The 15301-nt window shown below is 42.2% G+C and overlaps 2 protein-coding genes across 3 annotated transcripts in view; both read left to right on the forward strand.

Annotated features, from left to right (window-relative positions):
• nos1 (nitric oxide synthase 1 (neuronal)) overlaps positions 1-11110 on the forward strand; it is a 38368-nt gene extending 27258 nt beyond the window's left edge. Inside the window, exons 17-28 of the mRNA XM_062543947.1 lie at positions 515-689; positions 823-961; positions 1101-1179; positions 1632-1825; positions 2065-2234; positions 5496-5706; positions 7564-7651; positions 7941-8062; positions 8165-8313; positions 8597-8791; positions 9920-10038; positions 10817-11110. Of these exons, the coding sequence (XP_062399931.1) occupies positions 515-689; positions 823-961; positions 1101-1179; positions 1632-1825; positions 2065-2234; positions 5496-5706; positions 7564-7651; positions 7941-8062; positions 8165-8313; positions 8597-8791; positions 9920-10038; positions 10817-10832 (1657 nt within the window). The 3' untranslated portion in view covers positions 10833-11110. The remainder of the gene's footprint in view (positions 1-514; positions 690-822; positions 962-1100; positions 1180-1631; positions 1826-2064; positions 2235-5495; positions 5707-7563; positions 7652-7940; positions 8063-8164; positions 8314-8596; positions 8792-9919; positions 10039-10816) is intronic.
• Positions 11111-15032: 3922 nt separating this feature from the next.
• The window catches only part of lrrc74b (leucine rich repeat containing 74B), a 9099-nt gene continuing 8830 nt past the window's right edge, over positions 15033-15301 (forward strand). For both annotated transcript variants that reach the window (XM_062543943.1, XM_062543944.1), the window contains exon 1: positions 15033-15124. In XM_062543943.1, coding sequence (XP_062399927.1) covers positions 15062-15124 — 63 coding nt within the window. In that variant the 5' untranslated portion in view covers positions 15033-15061. The remainder of the gene's footprint in view (positions 15125-15301) is intronic.

A 15301-nucleotide genomic window follows, 5' to 3' on the forward strand; every position in this document is an offset into this window, starting at 1 on the left:
AACCCCGGTCATGTCAGTTGTCCTGCGCTGATCCGCAGTGACAAGGTGGGGGGTGGGGGGGAGTTCGGTGAGGCTATCGCCAGCCAAACACTTCCTTTTTGTCATTTGTTAGCCATGTCTGCTCTGAGAAATGAAAGAGAGGAGAAAAATGAAAGATTGAATAAAAAGAATGATAGACAGGTGGAGGGAAAGGGCAGCCTTTTTGTTTAGTTCACAACTGATCCTGAAACAGATCTGTGCCAACTCTGAAACAGATATGGGCCAGATCTGTGGCCTGAAGGCAGTTGCTTTGTAGGCATTCACGGTGAAATATGTGTGAAAGCATCGAATCTCCTGGCAGAATGAATTGCAGCCCCCATGTCGCATTCTCTCTCTCTCTCTCTCTCTCTCTCTCTCTCTCTCTCTCTCTCTCTCTCTCTCTCTCTTTCTCTCTCTCTCTCTCTCTCTCTGTCTCTTTCTTTCTCTCTCTCTCTCTCTCTCTCTCTCTCTCTCTCTCTCTCTCTCTCTCCGTCAGGTTTTCTGTGTTTGGCCTTGGCTCCAGGGCCTACCCACACTTCTGCGCCTTTGCCCACGCTGTGGACACTCTGTTCGAGGAGCTGGGGGGGGAGCGCATCCTACGCATGGGGGAGGGAGACGAGCTGTGCGGCCAAGAGGAGTCTTTCAGAACCTGGGCCAAGAAGGTTTTCAAGGTAATTGGTTTTGGTTATGAAATAAGACCCACCATTTTCCAAAAGAAAAATGTCAATGGCAATAGATAATTCTACAGGAGTGAATGTCAATAATAATAAAAAAAAAAAAAAAACTGCGTGCATGGTTACACAGGCTGCGTGTGACGTCTTTTGCGTCGGAGACGACGTGAACATCGAGAAGGCGAACGACTCGCTCATCAGTAATGACCGGAGCTGGAAAAAGAGCAAGTTCCGTCTGACGTACACCGCCGAGGCGCCCGCACTCACTCAAGGTATAGGCTACTGCTCAGCGCCGCCCGCATGTTATGGAGGTGACCAATTTTAAGGCTTCAATTTTAGCGTCAGGAGCAATGGGATTTGTCAGCGCTTAAAGGTTTGACAGGTCCCTCACAAATGCCCTTCTTTTTGTAGCACTTTTCTCCGTCCATAAGAAGAAAGTTTCTGGTGCCAAGCTCTTAGCGCGAGAGAACCTACAGAGTGAGAAATCCACGTAAGTTATTTATAAAATGCAGTGCTCACTAGACAGACATAACATGTAAAAATTGGTATGAACACCCTTTGCTGTCAATTTTGAATGTGGTGGGTACCCATTTAGTGTTATGGAGGTACCCAGTTGCATCAGATATGGAATAAAAAAGGACATTTTCCTGTGCAGTACAACATACTTGTATAACATTCATTCCGGGTGTGTATCAGCAATATCAGAGCCTCCATTCTCCATGTTATCAAGTCAGTGGATTAATAAAATGAGTTTGAAGCCATTATTTTAAGGTCAACAAACTACATTGTGTTGCTTTGAATGTTAAATGCAACCTGGATAAAAAAAAAAAAAAGAAACAAGTTAACAATGAATTCTGTAGCATATGGTGTGGGCCGTCTGCATGGTTCTCGTGCGACTGTGATGGCCGCTAATCACTGCTCCATTCTGACTGTTGCTCTCAGGCGCTCCACCATATTTGTGCGGCTCGCCACAGATAACCACGACAGCCTGAGATACCAGCCTGGGGACCATCTGGGCATCTTCTCGGGCAACCAGGAGGACTTGGTCATGGCGCTCATTGAGAAGCTGGAAGACGCCCCGCCTGTCAATCAAATAGTCAGGGTGGAGTTTCTAGAAGAGAGAAACACAGCCTTAGGTAGCCGTTGTACCTATAGTAACAATGTGACTTTTTGAAGTCTGTAAATTGTTTAGATGTTTCATGCAGATTAGCATATCTGTGTTTCATTATGCAGCATAAATCAAATTATGTGGTCTGGCATAATAGTGTATAAGCATGGGCTCCAATGCTAGCTTTGTTAGCCTGTGAGTTTGCCTCCATTTTGTTTCTAATGGCCAGGTATAACGGCTGCATCTGTCCTTGTTTCCCCTTTGAAGGGGTGATCAGCAACTGGACAGATGAGAACCGCATCCCCCCCTGCACCATCTACCAGGCCTTCAAGTACTTCCTGGATATCACCACCCCACCCACCCCTGTGCTCCTGCAGCAGTTTGCCTCTCTCACCACCAACGAAAAACACAAGAAGAAGCTTGAAGTTCTCAGTAAGGTAGGCTTGATCTCCAAGCTCCAAGCCATGTGGTCCGTCAGACATTTTGTAATTCTATTCAAATTCTGTACATTTTATTCATTATATAGAACACCATGAACTGTCCCCATTATGCCACAACTTTTAGTGTATAAACATTAGGCTCTACAGCAGAGCATGTCTTTCTCCAGTATATCACGAGTCATTGCAAGGTGAACAAACTGAAGGTCATCAGACATTCCTTACGTACATGTTTGTCAAAGGTTGGATATGCTATACTGAACCAGATGTGAATCAGAATGAGCCCTTAGATGACATGGACTTGCATTGACCATTCTAAATTTAGCTACTGTGTTGGTGCCTCATGCATCTGGCTTGTCATCTCAGACTTACAACGTCAGCCTCTCAATTTAAATGTATAAAATGTGCAAATTAGATGTCTGTCTGTGAAAAAGTTCTGAATATATCTTGGACATGTTCTAATATGATATGATTGAAAAACAAACTCAACGTCACGCAAGCCTCACAGGACCTTGTGGCTTGACACTCAAGGCATGCGTTCTTTAACACACAGACACATTTTCCTCTGCTTGCTCAGCTTCCCACTGTGGACATCAACGTTTCTAAAAACAAACGTAGGCCGGGGCATGAGTCATGGGCATACATGGTTCAGCTCATTCTTAAGAAGGGAAGAGGAGCGGAGCGAATGAACACACACAGCCTCGGTCCTTCCCCCTCAACTTGTTTACTGTTCTCGGCAAGATTTTGCCGTTGTCACAGCTCTCTCTCTCTCTCTCTCTCTCTCTCTCTCTCTCTCTCTCTCTCTCTCTCTCTCTCTCTCTCTCTCTCTCTCCCCTTCTTCCTCTCTGTCTCTGATGAATGACTGATTCAGATGTACAGTGCTCGCATGAGTAGCGAAAAGTCAGCTTTGGAAGCCCTCTATACTTGGCTAGGCTCTGAGCAGAAGGGGCAGCGTCAGAGAGAGCGAGAGAGAGCGAGAGAGATAGAGAGAGAGAGAGAGAGAGAGAGAGAGAGAGAGAGAGAGAGAGCGAGAGAGAGCGAGAGAGATAGAGAGAGAGAGAGAGAGAGAGAGAGAGAGAGAGAGAGAGAGCGAGAGAGAGAGTTTTTCTCTTTTAGACGGCAACAAAATATCAGCCTCATCATCATCGCTTATGTGTCACATGGAAGGAAAACTGAAAATAACTAATTGACTAAAAATATCATATTAGGGTTACGTCTCTCTTGAAATGCTGTTACTATGCAACTAAATACAAAGATTTGATGGTCTGGCTATCACCAGACTAAACTCAATCTTTTTTTTTGTGATCAACAATTTTTATTGAGTATAAAAATGTCAGACATCAAAAGAAAACTATATACAGCAGGGAAAGTGAGCTCATAAGATCTAATAATAATAATGAGAGAAATAAAAAAAAATAATAATAATAAAGTGACAATAATGATAATGTGGCAAAATCAAATTAACACAGACACTTGCAATTTTTCAGACAGTTCTTCCAAAACAGTGTTCCAGGATGTAATGGTGCGAGGCTTAGCTTTATTCATTCTTGCTGTGGAGCGTTCTAGTAGGGCAATGTATTTGAAGTCCGAGAGCCAATTAGAGTTTAAACTCAATCTTTTAAGATTGAACATTAGTCTGGAGAGTCTGCACTGTATTTCTACTGAGCAAGAGGCATGATCAATAGGCATAGGTCAAATGATAGTTCTTCAACCAATCAGACCAACGATCCGGGTGCGCCTGGTAGATAAACTAGTTTGTGATTGGTTCCAGCAAACATGGACAGGAAGCAGCCAGGAGAGATAAATGTGCAGGTTTCCAGCCTGAGCTGCAGGGAGAAATCCAATCGCCAGCAGATGGGGCTGGGTTTACCCAATCTAGAGATTTGATGCTCTGTCCTAACAAACCTCACCATTACCTCTGACCTAATGCTAACCTTTGTTGTATGCAAACGTTAGTTGTCAATGTGCTATGATTTTTTATCATCCATTATATTACACTACGCATAGATATAGTTACAATGCATCAGGAGTTATGTGGCTGAAAGTCCTTCATTGACTTGCAAAGTCCTCTTTGGTCAGGAATAGGTGGTATTACAGCATCATAATCAGTGTGTTATGCTGTGCTGTGTAATATTCAATTTTTCAATTCAATTCAATTCAATTCAATTCAATTCAATTCAATTCAATTCAATTCAATTCAGTTCAGTTCAGTTCAGTTCAATTCAATTCAATGTCAATGTCAATGTCAATTTATTTATATAGCACTTTAAAAAACAACCACAGTTGACCAATTCAATTCAATTCAATTTTATTTATAGAGCGCCAAAACATTACACATGTCTCATGGCGCTTTACAGAGTGTTAAACCTTCAAAGAGAGCCCATGAGCAACAAGGGCAAGGAAACACTCCCTAGAATTGGAGATACATATAGGAAGAAACAACTGACAACTAATAACGGTGTAGCAAAGGCACCAACAATAGAATAGAAAAGAATAGAATATATACTTTTTTGATCCCGTGAGGGAAATTCAGTTCTCTGCATTTAACCCAATTTAACCGAATTAGTGAACACACAGCACACAGTGAACACACAGTGAGGTGAATTACACAACCCAGAGCAGTGAGCTGCCTGCCCAACCAGCGGCGCTCGGGGAGCAGTGAGGGGTTAGGTGCCTTGCTCAAGGGCACTTCAGCCGTGGTGGACTGGTCGGGGATCGAACCGGCAACCCTCCGGTTACAAGCCCGATGCGCTAACCAGTACACCACGGCGGCCCCCAGCAACTAGCACTAGCACAAAACAATTATACTGTATATCACAACCCAAAGTCATTTACAGTGAAGGGGGAACAAATCCTCAATCTACAATCACCACAAATGTTCAGTACCCACCTGGATGATGCATACAGGTGTTTTGTGCCCATCCCAGAATGCCTGCTAAACACCATCAATCAGTCAGTTATACCTGAATGAACAGATTGACGCAGTGGTAGCCGCATTCCAGGCATTATCAGTGGGATCATTTACGAGATACACCATTGGTTCCATTAGCACCTGCACTGCCATTTGGCTGATAGTGCTAACTCATCCAATTTTCGACCAAGAGATAAACGCTTCTGCCGGGGTGTTTTTCTTGAGATCATGGTGCAAACGACCCTAGAGTGAAATTAGTCCGAACCATCCCTTTAAAAACAAGTTTTTAATTCTTGCTGCTGTTGTGTGGGTTTTTGTTCTTGTGTGTGTGTGTGTGTGCATATGCTCAGGGTCTACAGGAGTATGAGGAGTGGAAGTGGTACAACAACCCCACCCTGGTGGAGGTGTTCGAGGAGTTCCCGTCGCTGCAGATCCCCTCCACCCTCCTGCTCACCCAGCTGTCTCTCCTCCAGCCGCGTTACTACTCCATCAGCTCCTCCCCCGACCTCTACCCTGGGGAGATCCACCTCACCGTGGCCGTGGTGTCCTACCTCACCAGAGGTGAGCATGGCTATACTGTACTGTACGGCATTATAACGGAATACAGTAGCACTGAAATACAGAGTAGAATTGAATGGAGTGGAATAGGATGACACTGAAACAGAAATGCAAAACGCATTGAAAAGGATGGAAATGCATAGAATGGAATTGGAAATGGAATAGAATAGAATAGAATAGAATAGCACTAAAATAGAGTAGAATAGAATAGAAGTGACTAGTATATTAGATAATATGAAAAAAGAAGACAGTACAACAGCGTAGAATAGAATAAACTGACAATGAGATGGAGTATGTTGGATAACAACAAGCACCATGTGTCTGTGTGCACAACTCCCTGCTTTGCCAGGGCATCCTAAGACGCTTATCGCTATGGATACCATTCCAGTCTGTGAACAGATCCTATGCCAGTAATTTACACAACTATCAGAGAATGATTGAACATGCTCAACAAATTGCTTCACAGATGTCCCCATGGCTACGTGTTGAACACAGAACTCGTTTTGCGTTGTGATGGCGCACTGGAATGCTTAGTCTTCTGTTTTATTTTGCTGTGTTTTTATTTCTAATCTTTGATATGTATTTAATCCAGTCAAGTCACCTTTATTTAACACAGAGTGTAACTCAAAGCGCTTACACACAAGACAAAAGATGCCGGAAAGAGCGGTGTAGACGCCAGCATACCTGTGCAAGACACCAAGACATAAACAATTTCGCAAACAATAAAATAAAATAAACAAAAATCAAATAAACAAAAAAAAGATAATAAGTTAATCATTGTGACTCTCCTGGTATTTAACATATTGAGAAACATTGTGCTCTTGAATAGTCCATAGCAAGTCTTTTTTCAGCAAGTCATATTCAGCAGAGTGATAACATATTCATATTCAGCAGAAAAGGTGATAACTTTTAGAAGATTCAACAATATTGTTGGTATGTTAAACAGCCGTAACGAGATTAAAAAAAAAAAAAAACCTTAGTTTGTAGCATGCTGTTAGTCTGAATTTGTGTAGTTTTGGAGGCATTGCGGAAGCAGTGAGCTTCACTGCATGGACCAGACACTATAGATAAAACACAAGCAAAATGCTCGATTCCATGTAAGTAGATCTGTACTGTATGTAAAATGTTTCACAGTTTACACACAAAAAGTAAAGCCCAATACCTAGAGGAAGCTAGATATGTGATCAGTGTCTTCAGCAGAGGGCATCTGGATTGCTGTGGTTGGGAGCACTAAGTGGTGTTTTGTATATTAGGATTCTCACGTTCTACAAAGGAGAACAAAACGGTTCAAACAAAGATGGAGTCAATCATACTTTATCTCTTGACCAGTAATCAATCTGCTCTTACATGGCTATTTGTGTAGCCCTGTTTTGAAAAAGTAGTTCCACCTTCTGTCTTTCTTTTTTCTCTTTGATTGCTCCAAGTTGTTTTGATTACAGATCCCCTGTGAGGCGAGCTCGCCACGGTTCAATAGGAGTGGGTCCGTGTGGGAGTGTGTAATTACCACACACATATATGGAAAGTGTGCCTGCCACCGAGGCACCTCTACCTCTCTCCTCAACTGTAGTCTGGAATTAAGTAGGGTCGTCGATCTGACAGTTAACCATCGTAAAGAAAGAAAAAATAAAAAACCCAGCCCACAATCATCTCTTTTGCACCGATCCTCTCTCTCTCACACACACACACACACACTCGATCTGTGGAAAGCATTATAAACATGAAATGATGTGCGTAATCACATAATTGCTTGTTAAATTGTTGCCGTTTACCAGAGGCAAATGTCCTCAGATAGCGAGCATGTGAGGTACGGTGGGTTTGTATTAGCGGGTTGGTGCGTAATTGTATAATTGGTACCCACAGATGGGGACGGCCCGATCCATCACGGAGTTTGCTCCTCCTGGCTCAACAGCATTGAGACGGACGAAATGGTCCCCTGCTTCGTTCGAGGGTAATGGTCATATCTTCAGATTTCCTTGTACAGTATTTTACTTTTCACCTCATGCTGGCTTTACATTTCTTTACATTTCTTGCTTTACAGTTCTTCATATTTGATTTACATTCATCTGGACCATTAAATAGTCATTAGGCGGTCTTTGTATGGTTAATTTAAATGTCTAATTACAATCAGATGAAATCAGGCAGCTAATCAGCATTAACAATACACAATAACAATAAGGAAATGTTTTGGAAGTGTGTGAGAGACTCATAGGAAAAGCGACTCGGGCGTTTAATTTCAGGGCTCCCTCTTTCCGACTGCCCAAAGACGTGAGGGTTCCGTGCATTCTGGTCGGCCCAGGGACTGGCATTGCCCCCTTCAGAAGCTTCTGGCAGCAGAGGCTGTTTGATCTGGAGCACAAGGGTGCGTTTTCATCCAGCCCCCCGTCTTGTGCTTAAGCAACCAAGCTAATGTTCATGTGCAGCTCATTAGAGGAACACATTGTCATTCGTATCTCCCTCGCAGGGATCAAGTCCTGTCCCATGCTACTGGTGTTTGGCTGTCGGCAGTCAGAGATTGATCACATCTACAAGGAGGAGACCCTACAGGCAAAGAACAAGGGCATGTTTAAAGAACTTTACACCGCCTACTCAAGAGAACCAGGAAGACCAAAGGTAAAAATGTCATATCAATGGATATTAGTCTGGCTATCAACAGACCAACTCTCAAAAGAGAATGATCCTGGGGATACTTTGTTCACTCCTGATTTCCAAGGGGCATAACCAGCAGTGAAATTAAACTTAAATTAGTACAATACACTTTTACTGAATCTTTTTCAGAAGTACAGAACACACATCTCTCTTGTTAGATGCAGTTGTTTACACAATTCCAATTTTCTCTCTCTCTCTCTCTCTCTTTCTCTCTCCTCACTTGATGTGGTACCTCTCTGTTTGTCAGAAATATGTGCAGGATGCGCTTCGCGAGCAGCTGTCAGAGACTGTGTACAAGTGCCTAAGGGAGGAGGGCGGCCACATCTACGTGTGTGGAGATGTCACCATGGCTGGAGACGTGCTCAAGACAGTGCAGCAGATCATGAAGCAACACGGGAACATGACACTGGAGGATGCTGGCTTCTACATCAGCAAGCTCAGAGTAAGATCTCGTGGACAACATATATCTCAGTATAACCATATAGACCATGAGGTTTCTTCCTATATGTATCTCCAATTCTAGGGAGTTTTTCCTTGCCCCTGTTACTCATGGGCTCTCTTTGAATGTTTAACACTCTGTAAAGCGCCATGAGACATGTGTAATGTTTTGGCGCTCTATAAGTGAAATTAAATTGAAAATTGAAAAAAATATAACCAGTGCATTGCCCTCCACATCCACACTAACACTTGAGCTTGCTAACCAACATTATTCCATGCTGTTAGTTAGCTGCACGTACAATACATGATATTACATGAATCAGAACAGGTTATCACTTTTTTATTACCAGTTCATGTAATCCATGGTAAGGTGCACTAAAGTGTTTTAAAACCATTTTTAAGTTATTAACACATCATTAGGATGTCTTAAATCTAACTAAAGCTAATTTAATAACTAGGCAAAATCATTTTAATTTAACACCATGACCTTATGCGCAAACATTGATGAGTTGGCTCAACACTACCACATACTTCACAATAGCTATAATTTATACATGAAAACTTTTTGACAGACTTTGCACTTTGCCTGCCACTTCATTTAATTTTAAATGAAGTGAATCTGGCCTCTATTATTCTATTGTATTTTCATGTTAACCTGAAATGGGAACACCAGCTAAAACCAGGCTGATAATAGCTAAAACAAACACAGCAGTTTTAATCGGGAACTGCGTGTATCTCCTGTGATGATAAACTGACTTCCTGCCCCTCACCAGCTAAGGTAGACCAGTTTGTTTATGGTTTACCCATCCCATTTGAGATGTGTTTACTGTGATGAAATTGCTCGGCAGGCCACTGCTGATATGCCGGATTACAATCATATCAGTTTCAGTCACCTTTTGTATTTTTATTCAAGCCCTCCGTAGGTGCCCAACAGCTCTCGTTCCCACATCTGCAGCGGCTGATGTCCATGATGATGCGTCATTTGGGCTAAATGTATTCTTTCAGTGAGATAATGGTGGCCCTGGGGCAGAGTCTGATAAATATATTCAGTGGAAGCCATCAGAGCTTTTGAAATGCCTGAGCCGCTGCTTCCCACCTCATGCTGAGTTTTTTTTTCCCGGCTGGATTTCAGGATGAGAACCGGTATCATGAGGACATATTCGGGGTTACGCTGCGCACGTATGAGGTCACCAACAGACTGCGATCGGAATCCATTGCGTACATCGAGGAGAGCAAAAAGGACACAGATGAGTAAGTCGCCCCCATCGATTCATTTGTGTCTCTCCACCTATCTCTCTCTCTCTCTCTTCTCTCTCCTCTCTCTCCAATTCCTCTTGGGCTGTTTTCTCCCTCTCTCCTCTCTCTCTTTTCTCTCCTCCCCACATTTCGCTCCTTTGCTTCCAGTGCTCCCCCCACGTTCCCTGTCTCCTCTCGTCTCTTGGGATGGGGACTTCCATGTCCGCGGGACATCCCCAGTCTCATTCCGTGCCACACAGGCAGGCAGGCGTGCGCATGAGTTTCCTCCGATATAGATTACCAGAGATACAGCCGCTGGACCGACATGTCAAAACTAGAACGGTAACCATGGAAATCCCCCCCCCCCCCCCCCACACTCTTTTTTTAAAAAGGGACTCCAAACTAACAGGATTACAGCATGGCCCCTGCGAGTATTCTCTCCATCTCTTCTTCACTCACACATTTGTTCCGTTCAAGATAAGAGCCTATCCAGGCACACTTGGCGTAAACAATATGAAGTGAAACCATCGTTTTGTAATATGCTATCACAGCATGGCAAACAGGACGCTGCCACTGCCGTAGTTCCGGTGAGAGAGAGAGAGAGAGAGAGACACACAGAGAGAAAGATAGAGAGAGAGAGAGAGGAGACATGGAGAGAGAGAGAAGTTAACGTGTAAAACCCTCCCCTGTTTGTAATCAGTCTTCTTGCGTGCCTCATATTTTGTTACTGATATTACGTCAAGGAATTGCAAAAAAATGAATTATTTCTTTTTTTTCCCCTCTTTTTTTCCAGGGTCTTCTGTTCATAAGGTGCCATTTGCGGAGGTTTGGGTGGAAAAGACTGGTCAGAAGTGCACAACCATCGAGTAAAACGGCTTGTCAAGAATACTGTGTCCATATTTTTCATTTTTCGTCTTTTTTTTGTTCAAAGAAAAAGAAAAAAGAAAAATCACATTATGCTTTGTTATGCCTAACTCTGAATTTCAGCACTCTGCAACTTCCTTTAATGTTCATTTTGTAAAAGAGATAAATGTTTTGCTCTCTCACTGTAAAATTGTAAAGATCTCAAATCCAAATGAGGATTTACTAAGACTGCACAATATTTTGTTGTTTACAGTTGCCTTTTACCTGAACTATAATTTAAAGATGATTATTAGGGTGGTCACTGGAACACGCTCACATGGTCAGGCAAGAATAGCTCTGACAGAAATCAGCTGTGCTTCTAACCTGCCTGGAGTTTACGCAACACTTGGAATAAGCCGAACGTGCTTTGTTTGGTTCAAATCCAACCTATACTTATGTCACTGCTGTGTAGGGTTTTGTCAGAGAAAGGTTTTGATTACACTGCTTACGATCAAGCACAGTAGTGGACACATTAGCTCTGATTACACTCTGTTGTACGCTTGGAATTGGTGCCATTGTAGCCTGGTATAGTGGATCCGTGGAGAAGTTCACATGGTCACCGTACATGAATGACGACATTTACTAGTCACTCAGACCAGAGCGGAACCCCCGTGTACTCGTGGATGCCCAAAGTAGAACACTGGCCTAAGCCTTTCAGACAAAATAAGGACATTCCAGAGCTTTTCTAGATCAGAGCTGAGCTTCAACTGAGGTCTGTACAGCACACTTCTGGGCAAGCTTAGCTTTCTACTAACACTAACACTCAGCATGACACTAAGATTTACGCGAGAAAAAAAAAGAAGCGTTTGCACACATGCTCAGCATCTCTGTAGTCCTCTTCTTTCTTGTGCAGCTCTGAGACAAGCGGAGCATGGTCGCCGTTGTGTTTGTGGCAGCATTGTAGACAACGATTGCTTCAAAAACTTGAAAGTTGAAAAATCCTGACATCTCCCCAAATGTTTCCTCTGTGACAGCAGCAGTCATTTGTGAAGGAAGAGAGCATCCTGGGTGTATCTGCACATACTTGATTTCCTTTTATATATATAAATGTTTATGTTTATTTAGAACATTCCGACCTCCAATTCAGCTACTACTTTAAAAGAGTAAAATGAGGACTCATTCCATTACAAGGCTACAAACCATCAAATCTGAAAATGGTTGACGTGACGATTGAAATGGTGCATGGAATAGTAGGCGGTTCAAAAGCAGAAGCCAACATCACGTTTTCCAGATGACAGCTGTCAGCTCACAGTCAGTTCCTATCTCATGACAAGTTATTCAGATAAGTCTCACGTTTTTAAGAACTTACCACAGACGTCCTCAGCCCAAGGATAAAGACAAGCATCGCATATTTTTCCAAACCCCAGCCATAGGTGAGCAAAGCAGGCTTCAGAAACTAAAAAGGTAAACTGACTGGCATTTAGCTGATGCTAATATCCACAGCGACATACTTGCAGCAGTGGATTCAGGAATCAAATGTGGGCAGTAGGCAGCAACACTATCACTATAGGCTATGTATTGGTTCTGCACACGTATTTCTGTGCACTTAACAGAGATGATTTGAGTCATTTGTTGATCTACCTGCTTGAAGAGTCTTGCTAATAATATATAATCAGGTGGTTTAATTAATGGTTTGAACAAATATGTGGCAGGACTTTTTCCTTCCTGAAGCCAGGCTACCCATCTATGCCCCCTGGGTCTTGTGTACTTGACCATGTATAGAGTTGCTTTGTGCCAATGTAAAGCTCCTGACTTATAGATACTCCCCTCTCCCCCTCCCTGCATGGACAGACTCTAACTCACTCAGATGTTCAGTCCAGAATGTATCGAGGACTCTTGCCTTATGGTAGCTATAGCGATATTTCCTGCTTGATCCTTTGTAATCTGATAAAAAATTCTATGATTTTCGTATGATATTAACTGAGGAAGCTCTTTTGATTCACTGAAACATCTCTCTGTGCATCATTCCTGGGTAAACACATGTGTGTGTGTGTGTGTGTGTGTGTGTGTGTGTGTGTGTGTGTGTGTGTGTGTGTGTGTGTGGATGTGTGTGTGTGTGTGTGTGTGTGTGTGTGTTTGTGTGAGGGAGGGAGAGAGAACATTAATTACTGCTTTGTTTATGGCCCACAGTTTTAGGATCACGACTCAGATTTCCCCTTTAAATAAGGCCAAATCATTGTCATTTACAACACAGTGTTCCACTTGATAATAATGTATCTCTTTTTTTCATCTCAAAGAAAGGCGGTATATTCCATATGCACCTCATGAAGACATATCCATGGTCTTTTTTCATGTTGAAACTTAAACAGTGCTCAGATTCTCCCTTTTATCAGTGGCAAAAGGCAATGCAACCACCTTTTTCACTGACTATCATTTGAAGGCAGTGCCTTTGCAGGGCTTTGATAAGTCAGTTCTACAATTACAATGTAGTCCCTTGCTAAGATGAACCCAGCTTTAGGAGGCTGTTCCTTTGTTGTCATAACCAACCCTTTGCCTGCTATCCTTCTTTCTCTCTCTCTTCCTCACTCTCTCTCTCCAAATGCTGTCTTTGTTTTCCATATGAATAAGATCAACTCCTCCAGCATGGCACTAAATAGATTTTAAATGTGAGTTGAGTCTATCCGCTCGTGGCGTATTAAAATGACTCTTGATGAACTTTGTATTTTATTTACTTATTTGTTTTGTTTTGTTTACTTGTTTTGGTGAGGGAGTGACATGCTTGTGAAAGATTTTGTTGTCACGATTGAATGTTTGCTTCTTGTGATTTTTTTTAAATTATTATTATTTCTTTATATTTTTATGCTGGTTTATCTGGATTGAGTTTAACACTGTGGAAAATCTGTGATGTACAATGTGCAGCATACAGAAAAGAAATATACAAAAACTATTAAATGAAAAGATAACAAAAACTGTATGAGATTTTATAAGAATGTATTTTAAGCATCTTAATGTATTATTATTATTGTTATTATAATTATTATTATTATTTATGATATAATTTCATTTCATTGCCTTTTTTGCTTGTTAAATATATGTGTATGACGTCTTTCAGTTTCTTGCAAACGTATGAGAATTCAACAGCACTAATCTGAATGCATGATCTAGTCTGTGTCCTCTGAAAAATGCTATGTCTATTAACCGGCACTGTGTCCGTATTGCTCCCGTGACTGCGTGTACCCTCCGTAATTGGACGGTCCATGCTTGAGGGAGTTGGTGTTTGTATTATGCTGCTGCTAATAATTGAATTCAAACAGCGTCTGCTGAGATCCTTTTATCGTGGAACCTATGAACCTTGAACATTTACCATTTTGATGCATTCTGCCAGAAACTTTGCATTTACTTATAATAAAAAGAATATTTATATGTCAAACATTGTGTTCTTTGTTTGTTTGTTTGTTTGTTTATGTTTTTCTCCAGATGGCAGGGACTCATTTCTGAGATTTCCCAGATTGTGACTTGCTGTAATTACTGGAAATAATACAAGTGTATGATCTCAAACATAATCAAATTCAGCTTGTGGCCCATGGTTCAGTGCATATAAAATTCAGTTTTATTTCTTTATTTACATAGCACCATAAGAACAAAAGAATACGTATCCAAAAGCAGATCTTAACTCCTCCTTTATAACGCCTACAAGCAGACACACGCTGCAGAGAAGCCTGGCAGCACCATGGCAACACATCAACAAAGTCAATTCTTACAACCCTTATTGTTCTGGCCTTCCTGTGAATTGATTGGAGGACAGATGCTAGATGGCGACACCCACTTCTTTGCAATTAGTCAGTTCCATGTCAGTCAACCAGTTCTGTCATGCTCCTCCCCTGCATCAAGTTGGGTTGGAGTTACAGAAAGAATTCTCAAGACAGTTGGCTTTGATTTACTTTACAGAGGTGCAGTTAACATCATTTACACAAGACTTTCAACATAGTAAATGTAGTATTATCTCAAGAGAGCTTTTTGGGACTATCCGCTTTCAATTAAAACAGGTATTTTTCTTAAGGTTTGGGATCAGTGGCAGCAGGTCCCAGATATGGTCATGGGAAAGAAGGTGGCAAGAGAGTCTCTGCTGGCCTCGGTGCTGGAGGACGAAGGCCCGGAGACGGAGACAGAGCAGGAGCGAGTGCAGCTGGGGGGAATGGGGAGCCGGCCAGCCAGCAGACCCAGCAAGGCCTACAGCAGAGGGAGTGTCGACAACCAGGTGTGTGTCGGCTCAATATTGATTGCTATGGTTTTCATAAGAGTTTTGGATGGTGGACCCCTGCACGAAGTCTGAGGATCTCCTGTTGAAAAGATCTAGACAAGACTAAAGGAAAACCACTATCAGAATAATGCTTGGCAATAATAGAACACTTCTGATACTGGTTTTCATTTAGTC

The sequence above is a fragment of the Sardina pilchardus genome, chromosome 8 (assembly GCF_963854185.1).
Source record: "Sardina pilchardus chromosome 8, fSarPil1.1, whole genome shotgun sequence".
Lineage (NCBI taxonomy): Eukaryota > Metazoa > Chordata > Actinopteri > Clupeiformes > Clupeidae > Sardina > Sardina pilchardus.